This window comes from Ornithorhynchus anatinus, chromosome X5 (assembly GCF_004115215.2).
Source record: "Ornithorhynchus anatinus isolate Pmale09 chromosome X5, mOrnAna1.pri.v4, whole genome shotgun sequence".
NCBI lineage: Eukaryota > Metazoa > Chordata > Mammalia > Monotremata > Ornithorhynchidae > Ornithorhynchus > Ornithorhynchus anatinus.
In genome coordinates, this window is record NC_041753.1 from 22,710,131 (window position 1) to 22,734,900 (window position 24,770).

Consider the following 24,770-nt stretch of genomic DNA (forward strand, 5'->3'; position numbering starts at 1 on the left):
AAGTGACGCCACGGGCGGTGTGGGGGAGGGGAGACTCGCTGGCGCCGCTCGTTATAACGCGGCCCGCGTCCTCGCTTAGCGCTTTTTTGAAGGAATCGCCGTCATGTCCATCGAAATCGAGTCGTCAGAGTGAGTGATCCAGAGGGACGGCGGGCCCGGGCGGGGGCTGGATGCGGGAGCGGGAAGGCGCCCAGGGTCCCGGACGGAACAGGCTCCGAACGTGCGGCCTGGGCCAGGCCTCCTTTTCGGCCGCGCGGGGCGGGGCGGTCGTCGACCCTCACCTCCCCGATCCACCTCTCCCGTTCCCCGCGCCGAGGACGGGGAGCTCGTCGGGGGGTCGCCGTTGCGCCTGCCAACTCGGTTGCCTTGTCCTCTAAACTCGTCGGGGCGGAACGTGCCTCCCACTCACTGCTCAGAAGACTGCAGACTCCCTGCGGGCGGGAGACTCTGTTGTATTGTTCTCTCCCCACCGTTCAGTACGCTGCTCTGCCCCCAGTGAGCCCCCGATAAATAATAATAATAATGTTGGTATTTAAGCGCTTACTATGAGCAGAGCACTGTTCTAAGCGCCGGGGGGCATACAGGTCCCACGTGAGGCTCCCAGTCTTCATCCCCATTTTACAGATGAGGTAACTGAGGCCCAGAGAAGTGAAGTGACTTGCCCACAGTCACACAGCTGGCAATAATAATAATGATGTCGGTATTTGTTAAGCGCTTACTATGTGCCAAGCACTGTTCTAAGCACTGGGGTAGATACAGGTTTATGAGGTTGTCCCACGTGAGACACAGTCTTAATCCCCATTTTACAGATGAGGTAACTGAGGCACCGAGAAGTTAAGTGAGTTGCCCAAAGTCACACAGCTGACAGGTGGCGGAGCCGGGATTAGAACCCACGACCTCTGGCTCCTAAATCCGTGCTCTTGCCACTGAGCCACGCTTCTAAATATCATTGATGTGGAGGAGTAGGAACCCATTTGGGCTCTTCTAAGTAGCCCGTCACATCGTGCTCTTCCCAAGCGCCTAGGACAGTGCTTCGGACACAGCGAGCACTCAATAAATACGATTGATTGATTTGCGGGAATACTGATTTTTTCCTCCCCCCACGGGCAGATTACCTGTGCTCCAGAAGCCGGAATCCCCGATGTCTTAACGGGATCAAATGAAAATGGTAAAAATGAACCGTGGTTTGTGTAGTCCGACGGATCTCATCGAGATTAACCCCATTTCATTCCGACTTTTAGCGTTATACGTCTCATCATGCAGTACTTAAAGGAAAACAGTTTGCATCGGGCCTTAGCCACGTTGCAGGAGGAGACTACGGTATCGTTGAATACCGTGGACAGCATAGAGAGTTTTGTGGCAGATATTAACAGCGGACACTGGGATACGGTCCTCCAAGCTATTCAGTCGCTGAAACTACCGGACAAAACACTCATTGACCTCTATGAACAGGTGAAAATGATAAACTACGCTTCGAACGTTGCTCTCTTCCTTCTGGAAGGGCTGAATTGCCTCACAGTGTGTCGGGGGGATGCATCTCTAGGTTCTCTACTTTATGAGTTCTTTGGTCACTTGAGGTGGGATTGTTGAATTCAATGACTCCCTCCCTGCAAAAGGAAGTAAACAAGTGATCTTAAATCCACGAAGGGCTGCCTATAGTCAAATGAGAGGCAGGCTGTAAGTGAACTAGAAGTTGCACATAATGCCATTTGAGGGCAAGGTGACAGACGAGGACTCCCACTGTTTCAGGTCACATCTCCTCCCCACACACACACACCTTCCGATTGCCATCAGCCTGTCAGCATTCCAAGGGGAAGAGCTGAGCAGGAGAGTTAATCTGCTGGAAGTATGCCTGAGTCGGCTTCCAGCAGAGAGAATGGAATTTATTTTTCCCCTTTGTAGAGAAAGATGAAATTTAGAGAGGCTTGCTTCAAAATACATAATCCAGGGGTTCCCATACAGCTAGAAGAATGTTTTTCCAACTTTTGGCCTTGTAATTCTGGGAGAAAGGCAATGAGTTCTCCAGCCCATTCCCCCTGCCCCCCAATCCTTTAGCATCCTTGGCTCCTTGTTTGGCCACATCTCTTCCCCCGCCAAAGCTTTCCATTCACCATTCAGTTCTAATCCCAGTCGTAACCAAGTTTGGAAACTGTAACCTCAGAACTTCTGCCAGAATGCTGAGCTTCCTTCATCTCTGCATCTCTCCATTCACTCTTGTTTTCCCTGGTGTGACCAGTTGGACCGTTTCACCTCTCCGACTTGCAGTTTACTATTGAAATGGGGGAACGGGCAGTTATCACCATCATGTGACCAAATCTTCAGTGAAAATCTCCACTCTTCTTGTGTCAAGAACAATTTGCATTATGGTTGCACTGAATGGGATGTGAAAGGGAAGGGAACTAGTTTACCAACAGAGTGGAAATGCAGAATTACTAATGACCTGTTGCTTGGAATTCTCTTAAAACTGCTCTGGAGTCTTAAACAGAATTCAAAACTATGTCTGAGGGCTTTCTCCATGTAGAAGAAAGATTTAACTTCCTAATAGACATCTTTTACGGTGTATATATACATAGAGCTCTTTGGAAAAAAAATCGTGACCAGAAATGTAATTTTTTTTTAATTAGATGTTCCTTTTAAAGCTAACTTTTTCTTTTGCTTGCATAATAGGTCGTTCTGGAGTTGATAGAACTCCGAGAGTTGGGTGCTGCTAGATCCCTCCTGAGACAGACTGACCCAATGATCATGTTGAAACAAACCCAGCCGGAGAGATACATTCACCTAGAGAACCTCTTGGCCCGATCCTACTTTGATCCACGAGAGGTATTATTTGCAGGAGTGACAATCCCTAGGGCCTACCGTGATATTTTCGGTTGCGAGATTTGGGGGGGGCTAACCTTCGTTTTATTTTAGTTTTGACAATTGCATTTGGAATCTGATTTTTGTGGTGGTTGTGGTTTTTAATGGTGTTTGTGAAGCACTTACTGTGTGCCAGGCACTATACTGAGCGCTGGGGTAGATACAAGCTAATCAGGTTGGACACGGTCCCTACACCGCATGGGGCTCACAGTCTTAATCCTCAATTTACAGATGAGGGTAACTGAGGCACAGAGAAGTGAAGTGACTTGTCCAAAGCAGACAAGTGGCAGAGCCAGGATTAGACCTCATCTCCCTCTGACTGCTTCTGTTGCAGACTTTCCCAATTTGACAAAAACTAGCACAGTTTTAAGTGATCTAGCTGGTGATTTTCTTTGTCCCACTAGGAGATTTCTGGTAAAAAAAAAAAAAAAGGTCAATCGCACCTTTTCATTCATAATTATTAGCGGGGAAACATATCCTTGGCTACTTTTTTGCACTCAAGTTTCTACTTGTGGACTTGGAGAAGGAGAAGCTGCATGGCTTAGTGGAAAGAGCACAGGCCTGGGGAAACTGGGTTCTAATTCTGAGTCCACCATTCGCCTGCTCTGTGATCTTGGCCAAGTCATTTAACTGCTCTGTGCCTCAGTTTCCTCTTGTATATAATAGGGATTAAATACCTGCTCCCTCACCCTTACATGGTGAGCCCCAGATGGGATGGGCGGCTATGTCTGATTCAATCTCATTTAGCACAGCATTTAGTGCAGCCCTCGGCACATAATGCTAAACACATTCCATTATTATTGTTACTATTATTAGTACAGTACTTAGTATAGCCTCAGTAAATACGATTGAATGAAGTATTAGGCAGAGTAAAACTTGGCTGCTAGAGGATAGAACTCTCTCTTAAACCTGGTTTTCTCTGCAATCTCTGTATTAGCATGCTAAATCTTAATTAATGCAAAAGAGTGAAGGACATAGGTGTTTGAAATCCAAAAATCTCAAATTTAGCTAATAATTTCAACCTCTTCCCTCATTAGAACTGCTAAGAAAGTGCAAAATTAACCGCTTTTGATTTTAATCTCTGCCTCTATCTGTTGAGGTGCTAACCAGAACAAGTGAGTAGTTGGTAATGAGACTGAGAAACAGAGGGCTTGGGATACTCGGCCCCTGAATGGTGGAGAGTTGGCTCTTCTTTGAACCCCTCAGAAGATGGTAGAAATCAAAGCTGAGACTAGGAAAGAAGGTTAAGTTGCAGGATAAAGCACTTGAAATTGTGACTCCAGAATATGTTAACAGGGAAGATTATAGACACTCCTTCTCAAGAGGGAATCATCTTTTTTTGAGCGAGTCAGGCGGGGTTCTGCTTGGAAGCAGTGGGAAGGGCTCTCGGCTTCCTGTCCGCATATTTACGAAAAGCAAGCACAGAAATGGAGCGTCTATTTTGAAATTAGGAACTGAGTGTAGACCCCTATCGTTTTCAGTGGGAATCTTTCATTTCCTACCCACTGCATGAGAGATTCTAATCCCCAGGCATGCCCTGTAGGGACCAAACATCTTTAACCTGCCTAATCCAGCCTGACTCCAGTGCTGGCCTGTGGCCTGAGCTCATTTATAGAGGGGGTGACGGCACACTATACATTCCTGCCCTAAGGGGTATCTAATCCTGGCCTTTTTTTTCCCCGGGGGGTTGTGGGGGCTGGCTCTTGTCTACCTAGTCTACTTCAGATAGATATGTCCAGTAATCATGCCAATGTCTTTCACTTCCACGAAATGATCTGCACCTTTAACCCTATACCAGGCATATCCAGATGGAAGCAGCAAAGAGAAACGAAGAGCAGCGATTGCACAGGCGTTAGCCGGAGAAGTCAGCGTGGTGCCTCCGTCTCGTCTTATGGCATTGTTGGGCCAGGTAATTGCAGTTTAGGACTGAAATTAAGCTAGCTTTTCTTCAGTTTGAAAATACGCTATGTGTTGTTAATTTTAAGGGGCGAATTCTGCTTTCTCAAATAGTAAGTGTACAAGTTACTAGTGAAATGCTGAGGCATTTCTGTTTTCTCCAGTCACTTAAAGCTTTTCCTTTTCCTCCTTGGTCTTCTCGTACTCTTTTGAGTCATTTTCTGGTCTTCCACGTTTCTGCCTCCCTCCTTGTTCTTTGACCTCCTGGCTCCCCAGCTGTTTGACCTCTCCTCACTGGTCTCCCTGCCTCGTGCCATTGCTCCACGAGGCCGCATGGATCATCTTGCAGAATCACTCAGCAATATTTTGCCAGCCCTCAGAAGCTTAAATATCTACTTATCTTCATCTGTGTTAAGCAGAAAAAAAAATATGGTATTTGTTAAGCGCTAACTGTATGCTAGGTACTGTTCTTCTAAACTCTAGGCTCTGGAAGCAGTGTGGCTTAGTGGAAAGAGCCCAGCTTTGGGAGTCAGAGGACATGGGTTCTAATCTCGGCTCCGCCACTTGTCTGCTGTGTGACCTTGGGCAAGTCGCTTAACTTCTCTGTGCCTCAGTTACCTCACTTGCAAAACGTGGATTAAACGTGTGAGCCCCACGAGGGACAACCTGATTACCTTGAATCTACCCTAGCGCTTAGAACAGTGCTTGGCACATAGTAAGCGCTTAACAAATACCGTAATTATTATTATTATCTTCACTGCTTCTCTTAACCTGCTACTCCTCAACTCACGCTCTCACTCCTTGAAATGTGTCTCGTTCTTGATTACCTTGCCTTGTGACCCCTTGCTCTTGTTTTGTTGTTTGCGACCTGGAGCTCTGCTGCTTCCCGTCCCCCACCCCCACTGTGGCAGACTGCAGCTCTAATAATAATAATAATAATGGCATTTGTTAAGCGCTTACTATGAGCCAGGCACCGTTCTAGCTGTACTTTGAAAACCCTTCTAAAACCCTGTCTTCTATTAGCAGCGTGGCTTAGTGGAAAGAGCATGGGCTTGGGAGTCAGGGGCCATGGTTTCTAATCTGACTGTGCCACTTATCAGCTGTGTGACTTTGGGGAGGTCACTTAATTCTCTGTGCCTCAGTTACCTCATCTGTAAAATGGGGGTTAAGACTGTGAGCCCCACGTGGGACAAGCCGATTACCTTATAACTATCCCAGTGTTTAGTGCTTGGCACATAGAAAGCGTTTAACAAATACCATCATTATTATTATTATTATTATTAATGCACACCCTCACTTAGCACTTGTGCCTTTTAGTCCCTTCTTCAGTACTTATGTGCATATATATACTTTTATTCGCAAATTTACCTGTATAGTCAGTTATTTGGTTGTTTCATTGTGATATGCTTGTACAGCCTCCTGCTGCTTTATCCTGGTTTCTGCCTCTTGCTTTTCCTGTCCATTGCTTTTTGTCTGACTCCCTCACTAAGTTGGGAGCTCCTTGGGGACATAGAACCTGTGTCTTTTTACTGTTATTCTTTCTAGACTGTAAGCTCGGTGTGAACAGGGAATGAATCTATCAACCCTGTTGGAGTGTACTCTCCCAAGTGCTTAGTACAGTGCTTTGCACACAGTAAGTGCTCAATAAATACTATCGGTTGATTGTTGTACTCTCCCAAGCAGTTCACCGCCTCACACTTGGGTGCTTAAGTGTCATTGATTTCTGAGAGCACGGGTTATATTAAAAAGAGCGAGAGATGGTTTTTGTTACAGTGGCTGGAGCCCCAGAATTACCTATAAAACTTTATTTCACTAGTCCTGAGCAGTGGAGCTATTTACATTTTTGTACGTTTCTAATATGGAATACTTTAAATTTCATTTTAGGCTTTGAAGTGGCAGCAGCACCAGGGACTGCTTCCTCCGGGTATGACAATTGATTTGTTCCGAGGGAAAGCGGCTGTGAAAGATGTGGAAGAAGAAAAATTCCCTACCCAGTTAAGCAGGCACATTAAGGTAGGCGCCTCATGCTTTTTTTCTTTCCCCATTTAGTCAGTTGGCTACCTCACTTCATCTTTAAATGCCGGTTTAGAGTTGCATTTATTTTCAAATATGCTTCTACCCCAGGGACACTGGCTTTGGATTTTTGAGAATCAAAAAATGGGAGGGCGGAGCGGGAAGGGGGCTGGTGGGGGGAAGAGAGAGGGAAGGGGCCTCACCGATGCATCTCCTCCACTGGCGCGTTCGGTGACTCAGAGGACGGTACTCCGAGGGTGGGTCCAGCTGAAAAGCATCCCAGTTTCCTCTATGTACCTATCTGGCTCAGGAGTAAATAACATCTCCTCTGTCGTCATTGCCTTGGTTCAAAACAGTTTGGACAAAAGTCGCACGTGGAATGTGCTCGGTTCTCTCCAGACGGTCAGTATCTGGTCACTGGCTCTGTGGATGGGTTCATTGAAGTGTGGAATTTTACAACTGGAAAAATCAGGAAGGTAATGTCTTTTTTTTTTTTTCCGGGGAGGGGGAAGAATGGCCCCGTAAATAGACTCATTTCTCACTCCAAAGTATGGATCATGACCAGCTTGACCTCTAAATTGGGACTGAGCTGGTGGGGGAGTAGGCTACCTGACTGCAGGCTAAATTTGGGGTGTTAGCGATATGGTCCTGTTCCTAAGCTCGGATGTGTCACCAATCAGTTTTGATGTTGAGCGTATTGTCTTTAAGCATAAATCACTTCTTCCTGGATTTCCTTGTCTTCAAGAAATATTAGTAAGCACTCCGGGTGCATAGTTCTATGTCATTCAATCATATTTATTGAGCACATAGTGTGTGAAGAGCACCGTACTAAGCGCTTGGGAGAATACAGAATAACAGACACATTCCCTGCCCTCAGTGAGCTTACAGTCTAGAAGGGGAGACAGGCGTTAATATAAATGACAGATATGTACATCAGTGCTGTGGGGCTGGGAGGGGGGATGAATAAAGGGAGCAAGTCAGGGCGACACAGAGGGGAGAGGGAGAAGAGAAAGGAGGGTTTAGTTAGGGAAGGCCTCTTGGAGGAGATGTGCCTTCATTAAGACTTCAAAGCGGGGGAGAGTCATTGTCCGTCGGATTTGAGGAGGGAGGGCGTTCCAGGCCAGAGGCAGGATGTGGGCGAGAGGTCGGTGGCGAGATAGACGAGATGGAGGTACAGTGAGAAGGTTAGCTCTAGAGAAGCGAAGTGTAAGGGCTGGGTTGTAGATGGAGAGGAGGGAGGTGAGGTAGGAGGGGTCAAAGTGATTGAGGGTTATGAAGCCAATGGTGAGGAGCTTTTGTTTGAAGTAGAGGTGGATGGGCAACCACCGGAGGTTCTTGAGGAGGGGGGAAACATGGCCCGAATGTTTTTGTAGAAAAATGAATCGGGCAGCAAAATGAAGTATCACTATTATTATACTTGTTAAGCTCTCACTATGTGTCAAGCACTGTACAAAGAGCTAGGGTAGATACAAGACAATTAGGTTGGACACAGTCCCTGTCCACATGGGCCTCACAGCCTAAGGGGAAGGGACAGCCAGGTGTCCCCATTTTACAGATTAAGAGACTGAGGCACAGTGAAGTGACTTGCCCAAAGTCACACAGCCAACTGGTGGTAGAGCCAGGACTAGAACACAGGTCCTCTGACTCCCAAGGCTGCTGCACATATTGCTCATTATGGCACTTGATAAAATGAAGCGGAAATTGTGATTCCTACCCTCCCAAAGTAAAGTCAAAATTAAAGAATTGCGTGCTGTGGAGTCAAATAGGTGGTGTTGTCTTCGTTTTGTTGTTTCACTAGCTATCGATAATTGTTGCTCGGTTTTAGGATCTGAAGTATCAGGCACAAGATAATTTTATGATGATGGATGATGCTGTGCTGTGCATGTGCTTCAGCAGAGATACTGAAATGCTAGCAACTGGAGCCCAAGATGGAAAGATTAAGGTACAAAATAGTCATGTGAGCTCTTGAAGAAACTGGCCGTGTTCCTGTGGAATGAGGGTATTGTTGCTGCGTTGAAAGGCTTGTTTTAAGGGACTCCTTTAAAAACAATCCATGAAATGAGTGGTCAGCAATTATTTATTGAACACCCTTTGTAAGACAGATCCCGGTCCATTATAACATTCTGGCTTATTGACCACAAATAGAATATTAGGTACCATACTGATCCGTAAGCAGGGGTTGGGGAGGTACTCCTCTTTTGAATTGATGTTCTGACTAATTGTCCCCTAGCATATGAGGTGCTGTACTGAACACAGAGAGGAGTTGATTGTTGCCAACTCCACATATTGGGGTTGGTCCAATCTGAATTATGTTGATGTCTTAATATTTTGCAATTATAAAGGAATAAGCCACCATTGCACAGTGACCACAGCTGCTTTGAGCCAGGGTGTTCTTGGAGATGATGTTTTTGAAATGTGTTTATGACCCGAATCTCTATGGGCCGAATCTAACCCTGGGTGCTAAACCAGGATTTGCCTAGGGCCTACTGTGCACACAGAGGTAATGATTATGCAGTCACAAACCATTACTTGTCCTCTTGAGTCCCCTTGGGGAGCCATGATATAAGCCTGTCTGCTTGCTGACAGGTAGCATTTTGGGCTTTATCCATTCCAGCTCTCTCCCCCAGGGAGAATCATGGCGGTACAGGCATACCTCACGATACAACAGAGTTCTGTTCCTTGAAAATGTGACTTTCCTTGTGGGCTGTCCTGATGGAGAATTTGTGTGTGTGTGTGTGTGTGTAGGGGGGCAGGTGGGGAGGAGAACGGTGTAGTTTGGAGACAATAGTTTGCCCTTTGTGTAACAGTGTGAGGCGAGAGACTGTTGGGGCCAGTTAAGACACCCCCCCCCCCCAGTCTGGACACACACACACCCAGAAAAGCTTGTGTTACCATCCGGGGAAGCCCTCTACAGGCCCACCAGAGCCTGGGAGAGGGGCCCAAGCGAGCCCGGAAGAGCAACATGGCAGAAGAGCTGGAAACCGCCAGGAAGCTGACTGTCATCTCTGAAGCGTACTGTGAAAAGGCTAAGGGCCCTTCCCCTCTGAACTCCTGCCCCTGGAGAAAGGTCCCAAACTGCCCGCAAATGCCAAGAGGCTCCTCAGGACCCAGCATGCAGGAGAAAGGGCCAAGATCATTTGCAGTGGGGGATGATAAAAGATGCTTGTAGGACAAAGGGCAAACTGTATATAAAGGGGGGAGATTGGGTGTGCTTGGTCTTTTTCTTGGGACCGCCAGAATGGAGTGGTTGGTCCCTTTCTGAAGCTGGCTGCCATCTGGAGAGAGTAACCCTCTGGCTGAAGCTCCTTGGGGTCTCTTACACAAAAGTCATCTGTTTGAGGGGTGACTTTATCGGTGAAGCCTGTATCTTCCTAAAACCAGGGCCTACTACTTGACAAACCTTACAGAACCCTATCTGTGGGGCCACCTGCCAAATAGAGTTGGATAATCACCACCGGTCCGGGAGGTCTCCGTTTCCGGGCCTGGGATAGGTAAGTATCACTAGGTTCTGAGAGATTAAGTGTGGTTTGGTTCTCTCAGACCAGACCTGCTCTCTTTTTCCTTTCCGAGTGGCTAACGTATAATGAGGGTTTCAGTCGTCTGCAGAGCTCTCTGTGGGCTGAGGTGGCGGGAGAGCTTGGCGAGCACCCGGACAGCAAGGCAAAAGAGGAAAGATGGAAGCTTGCATCCTCTGTAGGCTGTGCCTGGGAGCTCCTTGGGACCGAGTGACCCATCTGCATTCCCAACTGAAGGAGGTGGAGGCGTTGTGTATTGCCCAGGCAGCAGGAGGGGCAAAGCAGAAGGAAAACGGGGCAGCCTCTGTGAGAGATTTGTGAAGAGGGCCAACAAGCAAGTCCACAGCCACTAAGGAGGCATACTGGTTGTCCCACAGGGAGAGCGTTATGAGCTGATAGATTGGGAGACTGAGTTTGAGGCTCAGCTATAGGGGACCACGCAGCTCCCCTGCTTTCCCTGCCCTCCCCCCCGCCATCCCAGCCCCTCGTTCACAGAACTCTGCCCAATGATGGTTGAGAGAGAGAGAGCACAGAGCACCAGGGTGGTTAGGGTGATTGCTAGCCCCTACGAAAATCCTCATTCTAATTGCCAGAGCAACTGAAGTCCAGCAGATTCTCCTTCTCCACATGGCTCTCTGATTTGGATTGCTCTGAGCTGCAGGACACTCACCCTAAAGTTGCTGGGCACCCCAAACCAGGTGAAATTTGGGTGTGTCTGGGAGAAACCGATGTTAATTTGACAGCCCCATCCCCCTGTTTGAGCACTGGCGATCCTCAACCACTTGACCCATGAGCAGGAGTGTGGATTAGGAATAATTTAGACTATGGGCAGACACCCTGTCCTCCCACAAGCAATGCAGATAGAGGCTCCTTTCTCTCCCTGCAGAGATCATAACCACCTTACGGGGGTGGTGAATGAGACACCCTAAAGCTGTGTTTGGTCAGAGGGACCTGGAGGCCGACAATTGTTTGTCAACCCCTGAAGCAGTAATAATAATAATTATGGCATTTAAGTGCTTACTATGTGCCGAGTACTATACTAAGTGCTGGGGTGAATACGGGCAAATCGGGTTGGACACAGTCCCTGTCCCACGTGGGGTTCACAGTCTCAATCCCCATTTTACAGATGAAGTAACTGAGGCCCAGAGGGGTAAAGTGACTTGCCCAAGGTCACACAGCAGACAAGTGGCAGAGCCAGGATTAGAACCCATGACCATGGAGGGGAAATGAAGACTTAGTCAGGGAAGGCCTCCTGGAGGAGATGTGATTTTTAGGAGGGCTTTGAAGGTGGGGAGAGCTTTCACCTGGGGTACAGTAAGCCTGAACTTTTCTCCTGCAGGGCTAGCGGTGGGTGCTATAAACCCTTCCCCAGGTCTGCTTTGTCCAAAAGGTAGATGACATCCTGCTCCTTTCAGAATCAGGAGGAGGCTATGCGGTTGTGCTAAGACACCGTCATGCCTCTGCAGGGCCAGCTTCAGGATCAATGAGGAAAAAACACAATTTGGACATCTGAAGGTGTTTTTCTGTGGAGTTTGAGCTAGCTAGTGAAGGAAGAAGAGGAAACTAAGCCGGGTTGAAGTTCTTTTGGTACTTGGAGAGACAGGCAGCCCGATGTGCAGAATTGGCTGCCCTGGTCATCATCCTCAAGGAGCCTGAGGGTTGCGAACTCACAGTAATGATGGATGCCAAGTACCCGTTCTTGGGGGGAACAGACTTGCTGTCAGCCTGGTGGCCCTTAGAACCAGTTCCTAGCCGTGGACCACAACCACCTGAAGCACCATCCCCTGTGATAGGTGCTGGGTGGTTTGGCCCGCGCAAAGATGGTTGCTTTCAAGGCATAATCTTGTACAGTGGGGGAGGTGTGGGTTGCCCTGATGAAGGCTGGGTGTGTATATGTGTATGGGTGTGTGTTTGTGTGTCTGGAGGAAACAGTTTGCCTTTTTGTCTGAGGAGAAATTGAACTTTTGATGAGTTATGATCCCCTGCCCAGTCAAGTCACCCCAAAGCTAGACACCCAGAAAGGCCCGTTTTGTGTTTGCTTTTTAATGGTACTTGTTAAGTGCTTGCTGTGTGCCAGACGCTGTTCTAAACGCTGGAGTAGATACAAGCTAATCAGGTTGGCTCACGGTCTAAATAGGAGGGGTTAACCTGTGAAAGCCCTCTAGAGACCATCTTGGCATCCAGGGGAGGGGCCTCGGCAGTCACAAAGAGCAGTAATCTAGAAAGAGCTGAGGATCATCGGGGAGCTTCCCGATGACTCGATCATTTCTGAAAGATGCTGTGAAGAGGCTGAGAGCCCCTCCCCGAGGAGTCCTGCCCCCCTGGAAAAGGCCTGAGGGCTGTCTCACTTAAGGACTACGGGGAGAGAACAGGGCGTTCATCAGAACCCAGGCCCGATCCAGTGAAGATAACCAGGTGGAAATTCCAGTTGTCTGTACGACAGAGGGCCAACTGGATATAAATGGGGGAGTTTGTGTGTGCCTAGTCTCTCTTTCTCCAGGGCTGTCTGTTCGAGGGGGTCACTCTGTCCGTGAAGCCTGCATCTTCCTAAAGCACGAGGCCAACTAGGTGGCAAATAAGCCTTACTGAACCCCATCTGGGACAACTGCCTGATGAATTGAAGTGTTGGGGATCACCGCTGGTCGGGGAGTCCTTCAATCATGGGGTATGTTTTCCCATCGATTTCCCTGGTGTACCCAAACCTCTGGAGAAATGTGAGATTTCCCCTACATGCTGTGTACAGTAATGTCAAACATCACTAAATTCTTACCTTTGATACAGTAAGTCAATGCACAACATCACAACATTGACTAAAGAAGGAATTGTAACACGGTTAAGATCTGCAAATGATCGTTAACCACGCCGCCAAATCAGCCAGGCGTGTCCGACTGACGATAAATATAAGAGAAAACCGAGGTAATGTATTTCAGTCCGCCCTAGGGAAGCCAAGCACGAAATCCAAAATCTACTTTGGCAGCGCAGGGCTCCACTTTCACAGAATACTTGTTGCCTAGGCAACGCACTGACCAGTGATGCAGAAATGGACAAGGAAATAGAAAATCAAATCAAGAAGGCCAGTAGCACATACTGTACGAGACCATCAGGCAGCGTGATATCACAGGCTCCAGCCTAAATTAAAGGACTTCAGGTCTCTGATGTCATCCAACCTTCTCTCCAGCTGTACACCAACACACAGGCACCACGTCCGGCTCCTCGACCGGCCCCGTCGGCATAAGTTACGGACCATACTAAATATCGAGCGGCGAGACGGGATCACGGACGATGAAGTCCTGGAACGAAAAGTCTCCTAGCATTGCAGTTAGGCTCACCTCAGTCCAGCAGTGTGGAGGGATAAATACAGAAGATGGGAAACAGTAGGATGCCCAAACAGTTGCTCTGTGGTAGGCTGAAATTGGGAAACCGAAAGCAAGGAGGTCAGAGGAGGCATTTTAAAAGCGCAGGAAAAGTAGCCTCACACAGTGCCGTGCCTCAGCTGAAAACAGGAGCCCTTTGCTGCAGACAGGCCGGTGTGGCGCGTTGACATCGGGAAAAGAACGGCCCTTTTCGATTAGAAGGTCTGTAGGATCACGAGACGAAGGGGTGAAAGCGAGATTTGCGCCAGAGGCTGCAAACAAGAGACGTAACAGCCCAGCGGGGGACTGACCGTCCTTTGCAGGAGGATAGAGCAGACAGCCATAGAAGTGGTTTTTCGTGAAGAAGTTGTCCAACTTAGATCGAAGAACAGTCATCTCCTTTTCTTCATAAAGTACCTCTAGAGCAGGCTAACTCCTGAACAGCTGTGCACCCCTTAGAACTCTTTTCTCCATCAGGATCGTCTTGAATCACATCTCTGAATTCATCCCCTGTCTTGAAAATAGATGCAAGACTTCTTAATACCCAAATTTTAGTTGCTGAAGGAGGGATCACAACTACTTCCTCGTCAGTTGGAGGATCTTGCCATAATACATTGGATTGTTGAATTACGATGAGGTCCTCTTTGGACGATGATTTCTCTGAATTAGAGGCAATTGACACATCAGCATCTGCTTCATCCACTTCTAAGTTCACTTGCTTCCCCAGTTCAACAATTTTCCCTCAGAGGGTCTCTTGTACACCTTGAAAATCTGACACAAACTGGGAGAGCTTTTTCCAAGATCCATTCATTGTGGCTTGTTTGATCTCAGCCCCATTTGGAAGGAGGCAGGGAGGGACTTAGCTGTAGTAGTTGGGCTTTTGCGTGGGGTAAGGCATCAAACGATATAGGGTGTATCCCCGGTCTGGTTTTATTTATATATGCACTCCCTGCTATCTCTTGTGAGGCCTCGTCTCCCCCCACTCCCCAAGACTCGGGAGGAATCGGAGTCAGCTTCCTTTTTGTCCCCCAGTACTGTTTTCACACCTTCCCTCCACCCCATCCCTCTGTTTCAAAGCCCATGTCATCCACCTCTACCATCCACTCCAATTACTCGTCGCCGTCATCTGTCACACCCCCTCCCTCTTCGACAGTTCTCCGCAGTTTCGGAACCCTCCTATAATCACATCTCCTCCTCCAAGAGGCCTTCCCTAAAGCCTCCTTCCTCCTGTTCACTCTCCCTTTTGTGTCACCTCTGCACTTGGATCTGTACCCCTTAAACATTTGATATTTTCCCCATAGTGCTTTACGTACATATCCCTGAACTCTCCCATCTTCCCTATCTAATGTCCTCCTCCCCCTGTAGACTGTGAACTTCTTGTGGGCAGGGATCGTTTCTTCCAACTCTATTGCATTGTACTCTCCCAAGCACTTCTTAAAGTGCTTTGCGCACAGTAATCACTCAATAAATACCACTGATTGACCTCACAGTCGTGTTATGAGGAAAATACAAGATAACTAACGTGAAAGCACTCTCCAAAAAACTAAGGTGGTGTAATATATACCATCATTAGGTTTTTCAACCCCTTAAGAGCAGGAAGCATGTATCTTCTCTATTCTCCCAAGTGTCAAGTACAGTACTTATCACTCAGTAAGCACTCAAAAACATGGGGTGGTTGTAGCCGGGGCTATGGTAGCAAATAATATCAACTGTTTGTACATATCCCTATACTCTCATTTCCCCGCTCTGTAATTTATTTTAATATCTCTCCCGCTGTTGACTCTGATTAGGAATCTTGTCTTCCAACTCTGTCGTATTGTACTCTTCCCAAGCAGTTAATACGGTGCTATGCACACAGTAAGTGCTCAATAAATACCATTAATTGCTTGATAGTATCCCCAGGTTTTTTTTTGTATCGTGAGGTGGCTGTAAGGTGAGGTATGCCTGTACCCAGAATCCAGGAGAGCTGGGAGTGAGGGAGGGGAACAGGATATAAACGCCCCAGGACTCCTGGACAGTAACTGTCAATAAAGAGGCACAATTAAGCAGGCACAAAATCCATGTCTACACGGGTTCACCTTTTAGTTGATTCAAAGAAGAAAGAATAAATTCCTCTTTCATTGTAGTGAAAACAAGGCTGCTTTCATTTGTAGTATTGAAAAATGTGATCTTAGCCAATTGCTTGTGCATGTCTTAATAGCTATTTCTGCTACTTTAAATATTGCCAAAGCACTTTTGTTTCTGGTTACATTATTTTTTTTAAAAAAAATTTTATTCTAATTTGAAGAAGAAAATTGCTCCAATTTTGAATTAAACCGGGCATAGTTGCTGGCAATAAATGGGTGGGTATCTTTGACTGTATAGAGGTTAGCTTCTTTGTTGAATGGATTTTTTTTAATTTTTTTTTTTTGCCATTTTTCACCTGATCCAGGTCTGGAAGATTCAGAGCGGACAATGTCTGCGAAGGTTTGAAAGGGCACACAGTAAAGGTGTGACCTGTCTAAGCTTCTCCAAGGACAGCAGTCAGATCCTCAGTGCTTCTTTTGACCAGACAATCAGGTAAGCTCAGAAAAGGCAATTAATGTGTTGCTGAATAGGCAACGATTGAGATGACAGAAACTTGCCGGTTCTCTATAAGGATCAAGAAAGTGTGGAGTTTGGGTTTAACAAGAATAGGCAGGCTCGGGTGTCTTCACTTCCAGACTTCTGAGTTGTTCTTTACCAAATTGGGGTATTAAATGCAAACAGTTTCCACAGTGCTCTGGAAAGTGTTTTGGTTGCCTACATGGACATAAACTAATCCTGTTTTAATTGGCGATTTCTAAGTATGTTGCAAACAAAAATTTCCAAAGGCTAACCTCGCCTTTTTTCTAAATTCTGAGTGAAGTCAGCTGAATGTAATGGCACCAGACCATCTAGTCTCCTAATTTTGAAACCCTCTGGTATTTTCTAATTTTTATTTGATTTTATTTTCCCCCATTTGTCTTGTTTCTAAGTTTTTTGCTGTCCTGAGAAACGGGGGTATCCTGAGAAACGGGGCTATGTGGGTTAGGGCCTGAGGTAGTTTATAACTTTATAAAGTATGTATCTATTTGCTCTTTATGCTGTACTTTTTCACCTAACCGATCATGTTTCGGGCAGGTTCCATGTCTTAAGGTTTTGTCCTCTCATTTCCCCATAGCACTTTGTATAAAACAGTCACTTAAAAAATACCATTGTTGATGACATGTTCTTTTAATCTGGTAGGATTCATGGTTTAAAATCTGGAAAAACCCTAAAGGAATTTCGTGGCCACTCCTCCTTTGTTAACGAAGCCACGTTTACCCAGGACGGGCATTACATAATCAGTGCATCCTCTGATGGCACTGTGAAGGTAAAACATACATTTGGCCTAGTTTCACCTTGGACCGATCGTCATCACCGTCATGCTTTGGGGCTTTAGCAGTGAGACAAAAGGCACGCTGTGCCCCAGGCAGTCAGGGCGTCTCCATCCAGTTGCTGTTGATGATGTGGCCAGTTTGGGAATGTCACAACTCCGATTGCGTTTCAGCCTGTGAGTCAAGAAGTAGAGGGCAGAAACGATTTTCTCAGCTGCTCCTCGTCCCCAAGTTCAACGGTCAGAACAGAGGGGGAGAAGCAAGAGTGGCTTAAGAATGGCTGAGAAAGTAATACCGGTGTGGAAGCTACAGAGCCCATGAGCCCTTAAAGCGATCATTCCTAATTCTAGCAAGTGGGCATGTGAAAAGAAAATCGCCCTATTTATCACAGCAGCCGAGCACTGAAAGAGGGCTGTCTTTAAAAATTTTTTTAACGTTAAGGTGATTCTGCAGGGTGCTTTTATCACCAAATTAATATCTTTTTTTGCTTTCCTGTAGTCTAAAACTAAATGATAAATCTTTTCTTTCCTGATGAATGGTACTTTGATCATTACCTTTCTAATATTGCGTTATTGTCCACTGGAAGTCATCCATCGTATTTAGTGAGCGCTTACTGTGTGCAGAGCCCTGTACTAAGCACTTGGGAGGGTCCACTATAAGAGTTCGTAGGCAATGCTCCCTGCCCACAACGAGTTTACAGTCCGGGAAACGTATATATGTGTGGGTTCAATATTTTTCTGCCCTCCTCTTGTTCTGTAGGTCTGGAATATGAAGACTACCGAATGTTCAAATACCTTCAAATCTCTTGGCAGCACAGCAGGGACAGACATCACCGTCAACAGTGTGGTCCTGCTCCCTAAAAATCCCGAGCATTTTGTTGTGTGTAACAGATCCAATACCGTGGTCATCATGAACATGCAAGGACAGGTGAGCGACCAGAAGCCTCTTTGCGGCAGGCTCCAAACTGGGGGTGTCCCCAGCTCTGAGTATTTTTTTAACCGGCTGCTCGTGGCACCCTGTGGTTGCCATTGAGGAAGTAGGAGGGAAGGGCCGACCTCTGAACCCCCTGTAGTTACTCTGCCTCACAGGCAGGCTGGTCCACTCGGAAGGAGGAAACGGTCCTCCCGTTTCCCACAGCCAGTGGTTTGAGAGCCTCCGGCCTAAAGAATATCTAGAGCGGACAGATGATGGTACAATTTCACCAAAGGCTGACCTATGCGCTGAAAAATAATCTATGAGCCCTTCCTTGCCCTAAAGAAATTTTAAAAATCCTGTTTTCAGCTCTGTTTGGTCTGTATTGTTAGGGGAAAAAAACTTGCATTTCCCCTTGATATAAGGAGCGGTTCGTTCCGGTTGCCGTGCTCTTAACAAGAGTGTTCCTCTGCCAGGTCATGACATTCTCTTCTTGTTAGGTACCCTAGGGCCTGGCCTGTTTTTCTCCCTTGAATTCTCAAGCTCATCAATGACAGAGCATTCACAGTGTAATATGCCCGGGGTTGGAGAAAGGGAAGGAGCTCCTGCCGAGCGAGCTTGGGCAAGTCACTTAACTTCTCGGTGCCGCAGTTTCCTCATCAGTAAAATGGGGATTCACTACCTGTTCTTTTCCTTAGACTGTGAGCCCTGGGTGGGATGGGGACTGTCCAATCTGATTATCTTGTATCTACCCCAGGACTTGGCTCATAGTAAGTGCTTAACAGATATCACCAATGTTATCATTACCTAGGGTTGCTAATAAACGGATGAAGATGATTAGAGAGAATCAATGAGTTGTAGTGAGCGCTTATTGTGTAGAGAGCACGATACCAAGTGCCTGGGAAAGTACGCTGAAAACATTGGATTGCATTCCCTGAGTCTAGCAGGTCTCCACAGCCAGTGAAATTACTTGTCATCCCGATATTGGAACTGGGGTGCTCCCTAAGCAGCATCAACTTGGCTGACTCTGACTTTATAAGAGGAAAGTTGTCCACCATGTGGCTCTGGTGTATTGATGGGCCTTTATTGTGCCTGTTCACCTGAAGTTTAATGACATTATGAAGCTTTAGGGACATTAGGGAAGCAGCATGGCCAAGTGGATAGAGCAGGACCTGGATTCTAATCCTGGCTCTTCCACTTCTGTGCTGTGTGACCTTGGACAAGTCACTTCACTACTCTCTGCCTCGACTACCTCATCTGTAAAATGGGGACTAAGAATTGAGCCCCATGTGGGACAGGGACTGTGTCCAACCTGATTACCCTGTATCTACCCAAGCACCTAGAACTGTGGTTGACACATGATAAGCGGTTAACAAATATTAATATTATTTTGCTTTGATAACACACAGTCTGTAATATTGTGCAGAGGCATATCCCCCCAATGCAGTCTTCAGCCTGAAATAAATCAACCCAACAAGACTGTGGCCACCATTCTGTTGCAACTCAAGGTTCTGCTCTCTAAAATAAAAAGAACTGTTCCTTTACTAAAATTGAGCTTGATTTCAGTGGGTGATTATTGTATTCACTTTAATTTTGATAATATCAAAAAGTAATAAACTAGATTAATGAGATTAGTAATTTGGGAGCTATAAATTCTAAGCCTGCTCTGTCCCAAAGTCATTCTGATTAGCATCACACACACCCCCACCCTGACAGGGACTGTGTCGCATCTGATTGTATTTATTAGAAACACTCTAACCAGATCATCGTCTGGAAAGTGGAATTGTCAAAAGCAGTTGAAGAAGAAGAAGAAGAATGGAAACCAAGCCTCAGTAATATTAATAATTGAGTTTTTTGTTAAGAGCTTAACTGTGTGCTCCGCACTGGACTAAGCGTTGGTACATACAGGACATGCAGATCCGACGTAGTCCCTGTCCCACAAGGAGCTTACAGTCTAAGGAGGGGTGGGAGATTACCTGTATTTAATCCCCATTTAACAGACGAGGACACTGAGGCCCAGTGTAGTGAAGTGACTTGGCCAAGGTCCCCCAGCAGGCAAGTGGCAGAGCCAGGATGAGAACGCAGGTCCCCTGACTCCCAGGCCTGAGCTCTTTCCGCTAGTACTTGTTCGTGCAACCTGCCTGTCGCTCTTTATTGTTGTACTGTACTTTCCCAGGCGCTTAGTAGAGTGCTGTGCACACAGGGCCATGAGAAACCTCAAAGTTAACCCACTCCATCCAACTTTTCTCCCCTCTTCTCCAAAGTTGCTAGTAGCTCTGGGAGCCTAGTGCCAAAGAAAAGAGGAAAGCTTCTTGCTACTACGGTTCCGGGGTTGCGACTCATTCTCTGAGCATTGGAATCCGAGTCACCGGCACCAGGCTTCACTTCATCCTCTTGAAGACCCATCTTCGTTTGTTGCCCAAAACTGACCCCCCCCTTCCCCCTTCTCCTCAACCCTCCCCGACCAAGTACAGACTTGTCTTGGTTTCCCGTGTTGAGTTAGCATCTCTGCTTTTATTAATCCAGATCGTCAGGAGCTTCAGCTCTGGTAAAAGAGAAGGCGGTGACTTTGTCTGCTGCGCACTGTCTCCACGAGGCGAATGGATCTACTGCGTCGGTGAAGATTTTGTGCTCTACTGTTTCAGCACAGTGACCGGCAAGCTGGAAAGAACTTTGACAGTAAGTAACCGAGTTCGGTTCGAGTAACCCCAAAAAGTGTCACCGACGCTCTTGTCCATCTGTGCCTTTTTGAAGGCAGATTGCTCGTCTTTCATTATGAGCAGGGGAGCCGATTAGTCAGAGGGCTGTCTGTACGGAACCACGTGGCTGGCTGGCCCCAGTGTGGTTTTGAAAGAAAATCAAAAGAATTCCGGGTTTTCCCAGCGTGGTCGAACATATGCTGCACTGACCTCTGAAAAGAGGCGTTTTCTTTCACTTTTGGTCTCTACCCTTACGGGGCATTTCCAATGCTATTTTTAGTATGCTGCACCCTCTCATTTTAAAACCGGTGTGCTTGAGAGTAGCAACGGGGAGCCGATGAGTGCAATTTCTTCCTCTTTTCCCCCTTCCCCTTCCCTCTCTCCTGTCCTTCTCTCCCTGGAGTTGATCCACAAAATTTTCTGTCCCGCCCAAGAGCCTTTGAACTGAAAAGTTTGGAGACCACTGTCCTAGAATGCGTTAGACCTCTTCTACTAATAATAGTAATGATGGCATTTGTTCAGCGCTTACTATGTGTCAAGCACCGTTCTAAGCACTGGGGTAGATACAAGCTAATCACGTCGGGCACAGTCCCCGTCCCAAATAGGGCTCCCAGTCTTAATCCCCATTTTACAGATGAGGGAACTGAGGCCCAGAGAAGTGAAGTGACTTGCACCTCAGATCACACCTCAGACAAGAGGTTTTCCAAGTAAGCTCCTGAATTTGGTTCAGAGAACACCTGTAGGCTAGGGAAGAGTTGTTGGAATCGCTGACTGGAACTTGCTTCTTTGAGGAGGCTCAAGGAAGGAATGGGAGGCAGGAATCCTGCAGCTCTTTCTGTCCTCCCAACGTTCACATGCTCGTTTAACGAATACCTTAAAAACAAAAAAAGTTTCCAGAACCCTCTAGAGCTGGCAAACTGCCTGCTTCTCAGTACTCTTCCCTAGAGGAGAGCTATTTTTAGGTAGCATGTCAAGCATTCACTTGACCCCAGCTGGAATCAAGAACCGATATCAGGGGTGACATTGGGCAAAGAGGCAAGATGGGAGCTAGGAAAAAAGTGATCAAAAGGCTTCGGACTTGGGAGGAAGGAGCAGGTCCTCTTCGACTCCCAGAAGGGAGATCGCGGTGTTCCTTGAGGTGAGCTGTTAAGGAGTGGGGACGGTGTGACCTCAGGCCATCTCCTGTGGGAAGTGTGCAGCTGTCTTTTGATGGGGTTGAGAATGCTGGGGCTTCGTAAAGAATAATTGCAAGACCAGGTATCGAATGTTTATTCCCTGATCTGGTTAAAGGTCCCATTACATAATTACTGTTGCCGTGGAAACCTCGACCAGGTCAATCTTGGTTAATGGTTCATGACCCTGACTGCTCGGGGCCTCTCTTGGGTCACGAACAAACCTAGCTCGAAGAGCCCCCGTTCTTGAGGGAGGAAGCCGGGCATTAAGGCGTGCCCTCCCGCTCTCAGCCGCCGAGCTGTAGGGTGCCGGACTGGCCGGCTCTACCCCCACCAAAGGAACCCCATGCCTTTCAAGGGAGTTAAACAGGCCAGGATTGTTTTTATTGTTGTTTAGGGTGTTGGTTAAGGACTTACTCTGTGCCAGGCGCTGTACTAAGCGCCGGGGTAGATACAAGCTAATTAGGTTGGACACGGTCCCCGTCCCACACGGGGCTCACAGTCTTAAATCCCCATCTACCAGATGAGGGAACTGAGTCCCGGAGAAGTGAAATGACTTGCCCAGGATCACACGGCAGGCAAGAGGCAGAACCGGGATTAGAACCCAGACCGGTGGTGGGGCAGCAGTCTCCCAGGGGCATTACTGGGGCGCCCTAGTTGGAAGCCCTGAGTGTATCTCAGCCCCGTGCGTGAACAGCTGCGTTCACTGGGACTCCGGCATTAGATCCAGCAAGTCTCCTCTCAGCAAGTGACCTGCACATCACAGGGTTGCCGGGGGAGAGCTCAAGAGCCACTAGTTCAAATTATTGTCCGTTTGAACGGTTTCAGTGTGGGCGACGTGTCACGGAAGAGATGATACAAGGGGAGGGCTGGACCTCACAGTAACTTGTTTTTTGACCGTTAAAGTGCCCCTCACAGGTCAGATCTTTCCTAGCCCCTGAATATCAGTGTTCTACCAATAGAATTCACTCGTGTCCCTCTGGTAAATTTGGGAATTGGTGCAGTATCAGTCCTAAAAAAACTGAAGCTTAAGGAGAGCGCGCACATCCTTGGAAAAGCAAATCCTCTCTTTTGGTACAGTGAACAGGGTTTAGTCATATGGTTTCCATTACCATTTAATGGAGTTATAAAGGTCAGCCTGTGTGCTTTTCTAAGGAGTGTCCCGATGTGATGCATGAGGTAATGGCTTACCGTTCAGTTCATTTATGCACATTTTCAGAATGAATAGTACTATTTTAATCTGCAAATGGTTCTTTGGCTTAAAGAAAATCACAGCATGGTTAGATCCCAGAGAGTATTTTCTGGCTCTGCCATCAGCTCACATAGGACTATCAGCAGTTCACTTTGTGGCTCTGTTTTCTTCACCTGTAAAACAGGGCTGTGATTATGCTTAAAGAAAATCACAGCATGGTTAGATCCCAGAGAGTATTTTCTGGCTCTGCCATCAGCTCACATAGGACTATCAGCAGTTCACTTTGTGGCTCTGTTTTCTTCACCTGTAAAACAGGGCTGTGATTATGCACTCTGGTTTGTGGGGGTCGGGGAGATGCTGTGAGGAAAATCACTGAAAAGCACTTAGTCCTTCTTTGGAAAAGGAGATTAGATAAACATAAGGATTTCTTGTCTTGTGGAGACTTCTGTACCTTAATGTTTTGTGCCTGTGTTATTTGCTCTAGGTTCACGAAAAGGATGTAATTGGTATCGCGCATCATCCACATCAGAACTTGATCGCTACCTACAGTGAAGATGGTCTCTTGAAACTCTGGAAACCATGATTTCACTTTTGGTTTTGTGTTTTGTTTTTGTTTTTTTTTTTAAACTAGCTTTAGAACTTGCCACTGAAATGACTTTTATGTGATTGTGCTTTTTAGAGATTTTTTTTTTTTTAAAGTACTGGTTTCCTTCCCAAAATCTAGTTGGCTTATTATGGATATTTTTGTCCAATGCATCATATTCAGAAATTGCCCTTTTTTTATAGCTTTTTTAAAAACAAAAACTTGAATTGGTCCGCAACTAAACATATCTGTTGGTCGTATGTCTTCCGTATAGTACCTGGAGAAGGAAAAGCTATTAAAGAGGCGTTGCTATTTACAGTGGCTGCTTAGAGATAAGTAAATAAGGAGGAATTTCTGATTTCTCGGTCCATTTTCCATGTCTTTATTTTCTTGGATATGCTGTTAGTGGAATAAAACGTATACTGATTTGGAGGCTGTTTTAATTTGAGCTGTCTTGCTGTTCGCTTCCCTAGTTATTGCTTTTCCTCCCCCTCCTGTCCCCCGGGATCAAATGGCATCATTACTTGTGTGGATAAATCCTGTCACAAACCACAAAGGAGATGATAAATCTCATGGCTACCCAATGCAGTATAGGCTCTTTCGTTCTCCCTTGCCCATCCCACTCGTGTAATTCTTCTGTACTTTTCCCTCCGAAAATACCAGAGCAAATGCGGGGACATATGGATCTTTACGGGTAGAGCGACTGGAGCCAGGTGGTTACAAAAAGCAAGCTGGAAAAGAAGCGACTGGAGTGAAGGTGCCTTTGCAGTGTGGATGGAGGTGGGGTTGGAGTGGGGGGAAAAAACCTGGAATGGGCCTTGCATCAATCTCTCACCACCAATCACAGCCCTGGATCACTTCCTGTACTCATGAGTTATTGGCAGAAATCCAGGCACTGGGCTAAATTCATTCTAACTTTCTCTAACTGCCCTCTCTTCAGCTCGGCATCACTTCTTCTCCCCTATCGACGCCTATGCCTAGCACCCTCACCTACTAATAAATCTCCCCTAAAATCCTCAGTGGCCTCCACCTTCCCTTCCCCTCCTCACCCACGATGACCTTGCCAGCTACAAAATTGAAACCATCAAGCATAACCAGTCCTTAATCTCCCCCTCAACTCCCCAGCTCTCTCTCCCATCCTGTTGTCCTTCGTGGCCATCTCAGATAATCTCCCACCTGCTTTGGAAATCCACCCTCTCTAC

General features: G+C 46.8%; 1 protein-coding gene across 2 annotated transcripts; it reads left to right on the top strand.

Annotated features, from left to right (window-relative positions):
• SMU1 (SMU1 DNA replication regulator and spliceosomal factor) lies at positions 1 to 24,011 on the top strand. Of its 2 annotated transcripts, XM_001515361.6 has the most exons (12): positions 1 to 129; positions 1,242 to 1,452; positions 2,668 to 2,820; positions 4,655 to 4,765; positions 6,637 to 6,765; positions 7,122 to 7,241; positions 8,591 to 8,707; positions 16,065 to 16,192; positions 16,880 to 17,006; positions 17,770 to 17,937; positions 20,449 to 20,601; positions 23,470 to 24,011. In XM_001515361.6, the coding sequence occupies exons 1-12, from the start codon at positions 104 to 106 to the stop codon at positions 23,566 to 23,568; spliced, it is 1,542 nt and encodes a 513-aa protein (XP_001515411.1). In that variant the 5' UTR covers positions 1 to 103; the 3' UTR covers positions 23,569 to 24,011. The 2 variants fall into 2 exon arrangements, with proteins under 2 accessions (XP_001515411.1, XP_007668821.1); XM_007670631.3 differs by lacking the exon at positions 1,242 to 1,452 and having other exon boundaries at positions 19 to 129.
• The last annotated feature ends 759 nt before the right edge of the window (positions 24,012 to 24,770 follow it).